The 14,259-nt window shown below is 37.1% G+C and overlaps 2 protein-coding genes across 2 annotated transcripts in view; both read right to left on the reverse strand.

The window, feature by feature from the left end:
• Window positions 1-7,473, reverse strand: part of stk17a (serine/threonine kinase 17a) — a 67,773-nt gene extending 60,300 nt beyond the window's left edge. Inside the window, exon 1 of the mRNA XM_077225005.1 lies at window positions 7,015-7,473. Within this exon, the coding sequence (XP_077081120.1) occupies window positions 7,015-7,172 (158 nt within the window). The 5' untranslated portion in view covers window positions 7,173-7,473. The remainder of the gene's footprint in view (window positions 1-7,014) is intronic.
• A 748-nt stretch (window positions 7,474-8,221) lies between these two features.
• The window catches only part of hecw1a (HECT, C2 and WW domain containing E3 ubiquitin protein ligase 1a), a 115,906-nt gene continuing 109,868 nt past the window's right edge, over window positions 8,222-14,259 (reverse strand). The window contains exons 27-28 of the mRNA XM_077224972.1: window positions 13,722-13,920; window positions 8,222-11,722 (exon numbers count right to left, since the gene is read on the reverse strand). Of these exons, the coding sequence (XP_077081087.1) occupies window positions 11,611-11,722; window positions 13,722-13,920 (311 nt within the window). The 3' untranslated portion in view covers window positions 8,222-11,610. The remainder of the gene's footprint in view (window positions 11,723-13,721; window positions 13,921-14,259) is intronic.

Consider the following 14,259-nt stretch of genomic DNA (forward strand, 5'->3'; position numbering starts at 1 on the left):
AATAAACAGCCTTTTTGTGTCACATATACATTCATTTCAGTACATTTAATTGAGATAAGTATTATGTTGAATGAATAAGAGTACATAGAAGTCAAATCAGAGCAACAAATATAAGACATGGAAGATGTGAGCATGGAACTAGTGCTCATAACAGTACATTTGAAGGTTTTGTAAAACTATCAGATACTTTACCGAAAGTAACATAAAATTATGTTTTAAAATTATATATATACACACACACACACACACACACACACACACATTTAGCTTTTTTGTTTGTTTGCTGCATGGTAAAAAAAAAACAGTATATATACCCTGTATTTGTTAAATCATGGGGTGCGTCGACACGCGCAACCACACGCGCCTAAAGACATATTTCGCTGAGCAAGCACAATGAAGCAAGGCAAGCGAAAAGAAGTAGCTACTGTGTGGGACCATTTTGACAGAAAGGGCGACGAAGTTACTTGCAAAATATGCTACGTGGTATTAAAATAGCAGTAGGCCTAGTGCAAGTACAATGCAATATCACTGGCGAAGCAAACATCCACAAGCAAATGAAAGGCGCTTTCCGAAGTGGGCCACTCTAGCGAGACGTCATCTCTGTATTCCCGGACATCTGTGCCATCGGAGATCCAGACTCACCCCACATCATGTAGACATATTACTTTTTTAAGTAAAAACTAGACAAGCTGTGGATTGAGGTAGGCCTGCTATTTTTATTTGACGAAAAAACGTAGTCTGATGAAAAAAAGCGTTTTTTTCAAAGCTTCAAACTGATTCAGTGTTTTCTTTTTGTCATCTTAATTTGTAAATTCTTTAAGTTAAAATAGTATATTTAGTGTTGGTCTATTTTGGGTGTGGAGAAGGTTCACACACGCTTCTTGAGGCACACACACACACACAAGGTCTCTCGCTCTCTGCAGTGCGCGCGCTACACGGTTTGGAGCACAGTATGAGCGCGCTCTTTCTTTCTCGCTCGCTCTAGATTCCTGGAGATTTGAACTAATTTGCGGGCATCAGGCAGCCGCTATCAATATGCGGGAGAAACTTCCGCAAGACTTTGGATGTCTGGAACATCCACCCGCCAGTGTGGCGGATAACCTTTTGAGATTTACTCGCCAAACGGAAAATCTACCCGCATTTGGCGCTTGGCGGGTGTTAATTTCGGACCCTGCTTGGAATACATAGAATAATTATAAAGACATCAAAATAATAAAATATTATAACATAACTTAAATTTAAATGTACAAATTAAAATTAATTGTACAAATTAACAGGATATTAACTTATCTCCCTCTCAGTATACGAGTAGCGCGAGGACTTTCAGTGCGTTCAGTCTCACGTCACTTCCACGCGTACACTTGAGATATTACGACACTCAACACTTGAGATATTACGACACTCAACACTTGAGGTATTACGACACTCAACACTTGAGATATTACGACACTCAACACTTGAGGTATTACGACACTCAACACTTGAGATATTACGACACTCAACACTTGAGGTATTACGACACTCAACACTTGAGGTATTACGACACTCAACACTTGAGGTATTACGACACTCAACACTTGAGATATTACGATACTCAACACTTGAGATATTACGACACTCAACACTTGAGATATTACGACACTCAACACTTGAGATATTACGACACTCAACACTTGAGATATTACGACACTCAACACTTGAGATATTACGACACTCAACACTTGAGATATTACGACACTCAACACTTGAGGTATTACGACACTCAACACTTGAGGTATTACGACACTCAACACTTGAGGTATTACGACACTCAACACTTGAGATATTACGACACTCAACACTTGAGATATTACGACACTCAACACTTGAGATATTACGACACTCAACACTTGAGGTATTACGACACTCAACACTTGAGATATTACGACACTCAACACTTGAGGTATTACGACACTCAACACTTGAGGTATTACGACACTCAACACTTGAGGTATTACGACACTCAACACTTGAGGTATTACGACACTCAACACTTGAGATATTACGACACTCAACACTTGAGGTATTACGACACTCAACACTTGAGGTATTACGACACTCAACACTTGAGGTATTACGACACTCAACACTTGAGATATTACGACACTCAACATTTGAGATATTACGACACTCAACACTTGAGACATTACGACACTCAACACTTGAGATATTACGAAACTCAACACTTGAGACATTACGACACTCAACACTTGAGACATTACGACACTCAACACTTGAGATATTACGACACTCAACATTTGAGATATTACGACACTCAACACTTGAGACATTACGACACTCAACACTTGAGACATTACGACACTCAACACTTGAGATATTACGACACTCAACACTTGAGATATTACGACACTCAACACTTGAGATATTACGACACTCAACACTTGAGATATTACGACACTCAACACTTGAGATATTACGACACTCAACACTTGAGATATTACGACACTCAACACTTGAGATATTACGACACTCAACACTTGAGATATTACGACACTCAAAACACTTGAGATATTACGACACTCAACACTTGATATATTACTACACTCAACACTTGAGATATTACGACACTCAACACTTGAGATATTACGACACTCAACACTTGAGATATTACGACACTCAACACTTGAGATATTACGACACTCAACACTTGAGGTATTACGACACTCAACACTTGAGGTATTACGACACTCAACACTTGAGGTATTACTACACTCAACACTTGATATATTACTACACTCAACACTTGAGGTATTACGACACTCAACACTTGAGATATTACGACACTCAACACTTGAGATATTACGACACTCAACACTTGAGATATTACGACACTCAACACTCATAGATAACGACACATTTCATCCTCTGTTGGAACGAAAGTGGCTAAATTCTGTCAACCTCGTCTATTAGCAAGGACAAAAATAAAGCAATTTAATTTGAAAAAATCGTGATACCTAGGTGAATCGATTTTTTCCTCCCAGCCCTAGTACACACACATATATTATGTAGCCTAAACACAAACTTTTCTTTGGATGCGATTAATAGTGATCAAATTGTAGGAAATATAAACTTCTATCCGATACCGATTAATGGATAAATGGCAGACACTGAAGTTCTACACATTGACTCAAATTAAAAATTAAACACTAAAAACTAAAATAATAATTTTAAATGCTACAAGTGAATTTGAGCTTCATAACATTGTGATGTACATTAGGGATGCACGGTATATATCGTCCACCATATCGGTATCGGCCGATGTATGTTCATTTTTTATGTTATCGGCCTGATAAGACTAAATGTATATTAAAGCCGATATATTAAAGCTGATAAATAACGGATTATTTCCTTCAGCTGAGTTGTTTCAGATGCGCACTGTTCACCATGATGGTTTTGAATTGATTTAAAGGGATAGTTAACTCAAAAATGAAAATTCTGTCAGTATTTACTCTCCCTCATGTTGTTCAATTAAGATTAAGATATTTGTGATTAAATCTGAGAGCTGGATCACTCCTCCATACGCTTCTTAAGGGATTGAAACTTGTTCCCCGAAAAGTTATTAAAGACATTGTTAAAATAGTCCAAGTGACTACAGTGGCTCAATCTTAAGTTTATCAAGCGACGAGAATACTTTTTGTGCACAAAAACAAACAAAAATAACGACTTTATTTCAACTATTCATTTCCTTCTCTGTGGGCGTCGAGTCAGTTAGCGTATTGTGATAGCGTAGAGCTACGTCACACGTAGGCTCACTATTGGCCGACGCTGGTCATGTGTTTGATGCGTGTGACGTACAACACATAACTATCCCTTTAAATATGATTGAAATCGCTTCAAAAAGGAAAATACAGTTAAAGTCAAGACTGTCATATCGGCTCAATTATACCATTATAATGAGAACATCATGGGACATGGCTTTTAATGGTGACACTTTTGTTTTTATAATCAGGCTCTCAAAAATTATATAAAAATTTGGATTTAGATTTAAAAGCCAATATATCGGTTATCGGCTTTCAAATCTAAAGAATTATCGATTAAGTATCGGTTCGTTTTCATATTGGTGCATCCCTAGTGGACGGTACAGACAAATTTATTTCCATTTAAGGTTTGCACATATATATTAAATGTAAAAATAGTGTAAAATGAGTGTGCACCCGATATAGGCACACAAAAAAACAAGACATTGGGCATCCCTACAGAATTTGATTTATATCACAATAATTAAGCCTACTCCTTAACTTTGTGAGCACAAAAATAAAAAATAAGCATTAGGAGTCTCTGCCTGACTCGCTCTCAATTGACATAAGATCAAATACATGGAATTAAGAATTAAATATGATTGCGTGAGAGTTTTATGAATGATTTACTACAAGTTGAACATTTTTGGCTCTCTTAAAAACTCAGTATGCCAATAATCAGACTAAACCTCTTAATCCATTCTGGAATCTAGAAAACTACTCTACTAACAGTCAATGATAATTTACTCAAATAAATTTGGGCTAACTTGACTCTAAATGACAATATCTCGGCTAATCTGATTCTCAGAATGGAAATCAGAATCATTAACCTTTCGCCAGGCACTTTAATCAATCACTGAAGACTGAGAAATGCGCTGTTCTCGATGAGGATAGCCATCAAAATAACAACCAATCACATCCCTGAAATCCCAAGCTATTCAAGTTTACAAGGAAGTGGATGGAGAGATTGGTAGAACATGCTTCACTAGTCACGAGTTGTACTTTCTCTTGCTTTTTGATACTCGCTTGGGTTAAACGGGTGGTGGTAGCCTACATCCACACAGTTGCACTTTCAAACTTTTGTCCATTAATCCTGATGTGTTTTGCAAACGACCGGATCAGATAACCTGATGATATCACATGTCCGAGAGTTTGTGTTGTGTGACTAGCCCTATTCGCTCTGGATCATCTGGGAACCTCGTGTGATTTAGAAATATGATTGAAATCGCTTCAAAAAGGAAAATACAGTAAAAGTGCAGCGCAAGACTGTCATATCGGCTCATACAATTATAATGAGAACATCATGTGTGGGACATGGCGTTTAATGGTGAGACTTTCGTTTTTATAATCAGGCTCTCAAAAATTATAGCCTAAAAAATTTTGGATTTAGATTTAAAAGCCAATATAGCCTATCGGTTATCGGCTTTCAAATCTAAAGAATTATCGATTGAGTTATCGGTCAATTTTCATATCGGTGCATCCCGAGTGGACAGTACAGACAAATTTATTTCCATTTAAGGTTTGCACATATTTTAGAAATTAAACCCCCACATCTGAATTTCGTGTGGCGCATTCGCACGGGAGAAGTGAAGCCTGTGATTTTACTCGGATTTACGGCCTTATCTCCCGGATATGATGTCAATAGGCTATTGCTTGGAAATGTGTTGTCGTTATTATAGGTCTAGCTGTATGATGTATCATAAACAGAATACAGTTCCTTACCGCACGCTGCTATACATGTCAATCATCTCCATCTAATCATTATTTATGTTTTCGCTCCTCTGATGATTTTTAGCCCTATCTTTCTGCAGATTGTAGTGTGTATAGCGATATGACCCAGCACCCAAAATACTATCAAAACACTCCAGCACAGCCTCCATTCTTCACGAAAGATGGATAAAAAGGTGCACAGGAAACAAAAACTTTGAAAAAATGATATACGACCTGCTAAATCACAGAGATGCCGATTCGCACGGGACTGAAATTATCAGGACCTCGTTCAGGAAATATGGTAGGGGAATTTGCAGGGAATTTTTCTTTACAAATTACAGACATGGCCGATTCGCACGGGATTAAGATCACAGACAACAACTGCAATTATTACAAATGATTAGAGGTCATAATCCCGTGCAAATAGGGCTTAATGCAACATCATTCTGGGAGTATTGAAAAATTCACAAACTATTCAAAAAAAGACTCTCTACTTGTTTTTGTTTTTTTGTATTACTTGTATTTTGGTTACTTGTATTTCACACTTGACTTCAGTTTGAGTTGAAACTCCAGCCAATCATGCAAAATCTACAGTAAATGTCCCGTTTATGATTAGCCATAGGTACATCTCAATCAGAACTTCGTTGGTATGGAGAAATTAAAGCTAGCTGTGCTGCATTTGTGAATGCAGGCGTAAAACAATCCACATGCCCAAATCTTTTTGTGCTTGCATTGCATATCCTCGGTACAAACCAGAGTAACAGTGAAATCAGTGCAGTGTTTTCATAGCGTTGAACTCCTACAGAGACTTGGCAAAGGAACTGTACTGTGCCCTGTACGGCTTAAAAACCACTGAGCCCTGGCATCCATACTAGTGCCATCAAATGTTTTCCCATTATGTGATCCAGCTTGAGTACATTAATGCACTGCATGCCAAAGTTTATAGGGTGTTTCATTAAATGTCTCTCACAGGAGCAGATCAATGCATCTGAAAGACATCTAAATGGCAAAGCAATGCCAAATCACACTTAAAAGCAGTGTAGATGTATTTTAAGTCATGCATCACACTATTTGCAGCATTACATTGATGGCAATGGCAGATCCATATAAGAAAGCACAGGGAATCTTTAGTGTAGACATATTCAATCCACTGTATATTACCCAGACACTTGATAAAACGTTAGCATGCCTGGCAAAAACATTTCTCGAGAATTTATTTGGTGGCTTTAGCACTTATTAAAAGTATCATGTATCAATTAGAAGATAACATTGATACTTGTGAAAAAGGCACAATTAAACCTTTTCAGGGAAAGATATATATATATATATATATATATAGCACGTGCATCAGATTAAAAACCACAACTTCTGATTCGATTGACACAAACACAGTCAGGTAGACAGTTTAAGACGGAAGCAGTATCTTTAAAAAAAATGTGTTTTAATTATTATCCAACGAACTTTAGTAGTATACAAAATTGACATATTAACGGAAGTAGTATCTCACCTGCCGAGCTCTCTCCCGGGGATGACGTCATAGCGCTCGGTGAACGGCTCGCTCCTGATCGCGGTTCGGATCTCGCACAGTAACCCGGACCGGTTCTGGCCCGATTCACACCGAACACGGCTTCTGGACTCAGTCGGTCGTGGACATTCAGGAATCATAACGGCTGCTGATCTGTTTTATCTCTGTACTTATACCTGTTTTTTTACCTGCAAGCCCAGTCCACTTTATACAGTGAACCGAATACTATCACTCTACCTCGCTTAATAAAACAGTTTCTCTCGCTGCATTTAGACCGAACATGGAAACGTGTCTAAAATATCAACTGTTGATACTTTCATCTTCGGTTAAAAGTCCTCATTTAAGTGAGTTTAATGTTCGGGCTGTGATGAGAACAGCTTTCCTCCTCAACTCGCTCCTGCTTCTGTGAGTAACTGAAGTCAAGCTGCCTCTCGGGCTCCAGTTGCCGGGGCAACGGGCGTGATTGACATGCCTTTCCACCAATCACGACCAAGCACTTGCCGGTGGGCGGGAGGAGGATCTCCTTGAATGGCATTTGACCAATAAGAGACGACCATTTGGTAAATTAATTTTTTTCTTTGATAAATTAATAAAATTACTCTTACAGTTATAAAAAGACTGACATAACTTGGGCTTATTGTGAGAGGACAATTACATAGTTGAATGTTTATACATGAAGCGAGTGTAATCTGAATGTATACATTATTTATACATACACGTTTACCTAGTTAATGAGGACGTAATACGGGCTTTTATTCTTAAATCTAATCATGCATTTTTTTTAATTTTGGGGTGGAGTTTAATTCACACATTAACACTTATTGTGGTGTCATTGCAATAAATGTGCACCTTATCTGATAATAAACACCCTATGTTTTATTATAAGATGTTGCTCTTATTCTGTGCGATTTAAAATAGCCTATATGTTTTATCCCATTAAAACACACACACACACACACACACACACACACACACACACACACACACACACACACACACACACACACACACACACACACACACACACACACACACACACACACACACACACACACACTGAAGAGTGCTTGTTGATGGGATTCTTCCACTGGAGTGAGTGAGGCCCTCTAGTGCTTCAACTTGAGTATTTATCAAAGTATTGTTTTGTTGCAACTCACCACATAAGTGAACATAATTAGGCTAATGCATACAACATTCAACAAAGTGATTGTTTATTGACATTTATGTACAACAATTTGGGGCAAAAGCAAGGTCTGTTCATCTCGAACAAATTGACATCAGGAAATTAGGCTGATATAGTAATTAGTATTCATAATTATATTTACATTTTCATTAACAATTGAAATAATTTGCATTGGAAGTAAAGGGTTTTCATATGCAATTTCATGAATTAATATTGAACTCAAATACAAAAAGAATATAAAATACAAAACTGCCAACAAATAAAAAATGATAAAAATGCATCATTATAACATCATCAACTGAGCATTACAACAGCAAATGGTCGGATAGTCATTTCACAATCTCTGTCAATAAGTAAAACAAGTTACGCTTGATATTAAGCGTTTAATACACAGATTCAATTAAAGTGGACATCTTTCTGTCAGGGGAACGGTTTCATAGTTCATGACAATAAATGCAATGATACACACAATCATGAAAGCCTGCATGCATTAAATGCTCCTGACATGATGATTGGGCTGTAAGTGTCCAACAAAAATGCAAATAAAAAAAGCACCTCTTAAGATATTGCGTAAATATTAATAATAATAAAAAATCTGGTTATCTGGTTCTATTTGGCTGTAGTAATTTTATAAATATGACTACAGTCTGTTTGCATTTAGTTTTACAGTTACACTTATAAGGGACAAACCAACTCATGTTTGTATGACTTGTATCATTAAGAAGAAGATTTTTGTTTTATTAATAAAGATAAACCTGCAATATACAAGGTGGAGGTGAGGTCTTAATACATTTGCATAAATATATTCCAAGCATTTCAGAGAATCCGATGGTATTGTCAGTGTGATTATTATATGAAGCTCATCCCTGGGCCCTTAAATCAAGACTTGTCTTTAAGAAGCATTATTTAAACTATTATGTGGCCACACAAACCCTGCCGACAGAGCGCTCTCATTAGCTTAGTGTGAGTGTCACTAATTTGGTTGCACAATAAAGACGCTTCCATGTGCGCTTGCTAAAGCCAGAGGAGACGAGGACTTGAGTTTGACCTTTTCAATCCTTTTTTAATGACATCAACAGATTTTGAGTCATGTGATTAAAGTAGGCACACTATATTCTCGTATACCCTGCAGAGTGTGTGTGTGTGTGTGTGTGTGTGTGTGTGTGTGTGTGTGTGTGTGTGTGTGTGTGTGTGTGTGTGTGTGTGTGTGTGTGTGTGTGTGTGTGTGTATGTGTGTGTGTGTGTGTGTGTGTGTGTGTGTGTGTGTGTGTGTGTGTGTGTGTGTGTGTGTGTGTGCAAAAAGGGATTATAAGGAAGCAAATAATTTACTGTGGTTTTGAGTTCAGACGCTGATATGAGCATGACACTTGTTTGTTCAGTGGTTATGTTCGGAATAGCACACTACTCATATTCCCATATTATTTATGCAGCATTCATAACGGCGTGCACAATGCCGACATACATACTGTATATACAATACCCGGATGATGTTTTACATCGGCTGCAATGCACATTATATATCTAGAGCACACTGTGTGGAGTATTGTATCCCATAATGCAATGCACCAGTCAACTTATAAACAACAAGATCATTCTGACAAATTTTCATTTACACACATTTGACTATTTCTGATATGATAACATGCTAAATTATTAAACATGCAGAGCGTAATGATGTGTGCCATAAGCGTTGCATATTAATGCACTTTTTAAATGCTATGTTGCATATTGTGTAATGTTTCACATACGACATTACCTTCATAAAATACTGGCAGTGTGAAGTACAGTATATAATGTGCAGTATTTCATAAGCAATATGGGTTACACTTTATTTGAAGGTATCATTGTTATTATGAAATTATATATTTAAGTACTGAGTAATATTAATTAAAAACATGTACTTACTATAGGGTTAGGGTAGGATTACGGTTTGGTTGAGGGTTAGTTGCATGTAATTATGCATAATTTACATTTATTACTATGGTAAGGACATGTAACATATTTAACAATGACACTGTAAAATAAAGTGTTACAGCAATATTTTAGTATTCCATTTCAAACATAACCAGGCTCTGAAAATCACAGTTCACCACATTTTAAAGGAACAGCCAATCAGAAAGGAGATGTAGGGGTGAGCGGGGCACAAACTAACGCTTAAACTAAAGGCCTTCCTGTAGCTCAAACAGTAGAGTGTTGGCGCTAGCAACGCCAAGGTCATGGGTTCGATTCCCGGGGAAAGCAAGAACTGACAAAAATGTAAAATGTGTACCTTGAATGCAATGTAAGTCGCTTTAGATAAAAGCATCTGCCAAATGCTTAAATGTAATTCTAAAACACATGGTTTAAATGTTTCCACACATGCCAGCATGATGAAACTTAGTTGCCATATCAGCACTATATAGAGAAAATATTGCGCCAAAATTACAAAATCTTCGGAAGTAAATTTTTTACTTATGTTCATTTTTCATCTTTGTCTTTTGTGTTTGTAGAGAAATCTGATATTATTTTAATCTTATTGAACAGTTAATATAGTTCTTCAATGATATAGTTGTTTAATTTTGATCTAATCAGCAGAAGACACTATCCGGGTTTAAACCCCAGCTGCAAAGGCGGGGCATGTTGTCACACTGTTACCTCTATTAGAACTATGATATTCTATTCTACACTTTTATAAATTATATTGAGAAACCATGAGAAAAAGCTGAATAAAGACTGAGAGTCAATGTTCAGAAACTATTAATTATTATGTTTTGAACTATATTGTACAGCTGTGTTTTGCAATGTGTTTGTTGTCAAACTCAAAAATGTGTTTATTTTTAATGATTAAAAAAAGCCATTATTTTAAATGAAAAAGTTAATTGTATTTTATTGACGAAATATTTTAGTTAGTCTTGTATAGTCTTTTGATTTAATCAGATTACATTTTAATCTGTCATATGGTCATGTTACAATGAACCCCGCCTATGGGGCATGTTGTCACAGTTCACTTCCATCCTTTCAGAGTAAATTAAGAAAAAGTATACACTGTTTTTTAATAGAACAAAACCACATCATTTGACTAGACGTGTGTGAAATTAATATTGGAAAAAATAACTGAGAAAGTCAAAAAAGTGTTATGTTGTGCCCCGCTCTCACTGATGCCTGACCAATAGAATGAGAGGATGCGAGTCAATTTCACTATTGCATACATGTGGCTTCTGACCCCAAACTCCCGCAAATACAGAAAACTACTACATATCTTGTATTTTAGTGCAGAAACATGCTATTTCAAGTCATTTAATAACAAAATGCCCAGATTTATTTACTTTAAAAATCTCTAAAAAGTCTGTTGTGGCTTGAGTTATTGAAAAAAAAAAGTATTTACAGTAATAAAAAAAGAAAATTAACACCACTCTTCACTCCAGACCAAAGGTGCTGGTCTCCTCCACAGCTGTCAGAAGCTTCTCATACAGCATCGTGTGCGACGGATAGGGAGGCAGATCCAGACGGTTGAAGCACGTGTGAGCCCTGCAGGAGACACAGATACAGGGGTCAAAGGTCAAGAGAGATCTCTCAGTAAATAGGCCACATAAACACTGAATTTCTGACAAACTTTCCCCATCTCCGTCCCAGCAAAGCATGTGAAATTCTGTATCTGAGTGAGGCATCTGGATCCTTTCCATCACACTGGCCTTATTTAGCTTTGGCTGCTGACGCTGAACACACACAATGACAAACTCCCAGCCGTTCTTCCCCTGACAGAGACACATGAGCCTGTGCTTCAGTGCTGACGGCGCCAGGCTTTGATCCGCAGTCCTTCTGTTTGCCAGACCAACCGCAAGAAATCATTTTCAAGGTGAAACACTGGATTCAAATCAAGTCTGAGTGAGTTTTCAGGATGACACTAACACTTTACAATAAGGTTCATTAGTCAACTAACATGAACTAACAATGAGCAATACATTAATCTTTGTTCAAATAAATACAGCTGTTCGTTGTAATTTTATGTTAGTTCACGGTGCATTAACTAAAGTTAACAAATACAACCTTTGATTTTAATAATGTGTTAGTAAATGTTGAAATGAATATTATCTTAATAAATACTGAAGATGTATTGTTCATTCTCATTGTAAAGTGTTACCAATGACACTTTAACATCTCAGTTAGCTTTATTTTCAAGTCTAAGTAGTGTGAAAAGGCTTAATGGGGGTTTCCTTTACTGTTGTGATTGAATTGCACATGCAGGTAAATAAAACATTCAGTTTATAGATGACCACACAAAGTACCACACATCTGCTGGTTAAAGAACTAATTGGGTGATTGGGTGAAGTCCTAAAAACTTTGCTTTTCATTTCACGTCTCTCATTTGTTTCTTTTCACATGAGAAAGAAGTATGACTGTCAAATATCAAATGGAAATGTAAGGATCCAAAAGCACTCATTCAATCAATTCTGGTTTTTAAATGAGATATTATTCTTTCCATGAAATGTAAGCTATGAGGAATATAATGGCAAAAATTCTTTGGTTTTTAATATTCCGCCCAGGTCTCGGAGATCCGGAGCCTTTCTGTGTCGCATCTCTAATAAAGCACATATGCTAGTCATCTAAATGGTAATGTACTCTGAAAAGTTGACAAAACAAACTTTTAGCAAAATATGCACATTTTAAATCTTCTCAACAGACCAATAATATTCAAAACATCATTTTTAAAGAGGCATATACACATTTTTGTATCTAGAATGAGAACATCTCATTCTAAAGGTCAGGATTATAATTTTTCGGTAGAATTACTGATATACTACAGAACACTGTGAATGTATATTCGATCTATTTGTTGTTTGCTGTTGGGTTTTGAGTAGCATTTGGACCCAGAAACGGAAAAAAGTTTCATGTCAGACTTAACAATTGGTTAGGAACAGGGTTTGAAATTAACTTTTTCACTCACCGGCCATTCAGAACTTCTACTAGCCGCCCCACCCAGATTAACTGTGTCATGTATGTATGTATATATATATATGTATGTGTGTATATACACACACACACTATTAAATTTGTATTTCATACATTCATTTCTTATTCAAACAAAATCCTGTCATCCAGCATCTCCTCTCCTCCTTTTTCATCCTCATCACCACAAATGTGTTTTAGGTGGATCAATACAGTACAAAGAAAATAAAAAAAGTAGGATGTTGGAAAATAACAATGTCTTTTCTGTTAACCAAATGCTTTTTAATCTTCGCTATTGCTTATTTGTTGCGTATGACTTTCATGTTCAAGTTTGCCAGATATGTGCAGATTCTGTGCAATACGCTGTATTTAATAAATCATAATGACTCACGAGTATTTGTGCAAAATCTGTGCAGATTTGTCTTACACGAACTTCCCCAGCAAAGTGAGTAAACATAATAAGTAACATGCCAAATTATACAGTGATTTAACAGCGTTACCCGCTACAGTTGAGTTTCACCTGCATTTGGGGGGTGTTCATTTCAAACCCTGGTTATGAAGTATCTCATGCAGTGTATACCTTGGCAGAGAGCTTATCTTTCCCCACTTCTCGATGCAGAAGCGCCTCAGGCCGTTGCTCCCCCTCAGTGCTGCGAATCCCTCATAGGGGACACTGGACGTGCCCGTCACAAACTGGAGCAAACGCAACCTCTGCTCATTATTGAAGCGCTCCACCGCGGCCCAGAACCAGCGCATCACAATGTGTCCATCATGGTAACCTGGAGGTTCATTGAGACACCAGTAAAGTTAAAGGTGAAGTGTGTAGTGTGTAGTATGCGACACTAGTGGCACCTAGTAGAATTGCATAAATAATGCCACATTTGCAAACCACTCTGAAAATTGCCCTTTATCCCATCGCGTCTCCCCCAACTCAAACATCACAAACACAGCTCTTACGGGTGATTGTGAAGGCATGTCTCAACAGGTAAAAGTAGACTACTTTTAAAAAAAGGTCCAATATATTAGGAATACTTTTAGCTGTGTTGCATTGTGACATGAGTAAGTAATTAAGTAACTAATAGTCTGTCTAGAGCGAACACAAGCGTTTGGCTTATAAT

The sequence above is a fragment of the Siphateles boraxobius genome, unplaced genomic scaffold, assembly GCF_051911475.1.
Source record: "Siphateles boraxobius isolate OS27281-9 unplaced genomic scaffold, OSU_SipBor_1 97, whole genome shotgun sequence".
Lineage (NCBI taxonomy): Eukaryota > Metazoa > Chordata > Actinopteri > Cypriniformes > Leuciscidae > Siphateles > Siphateles boraxobius.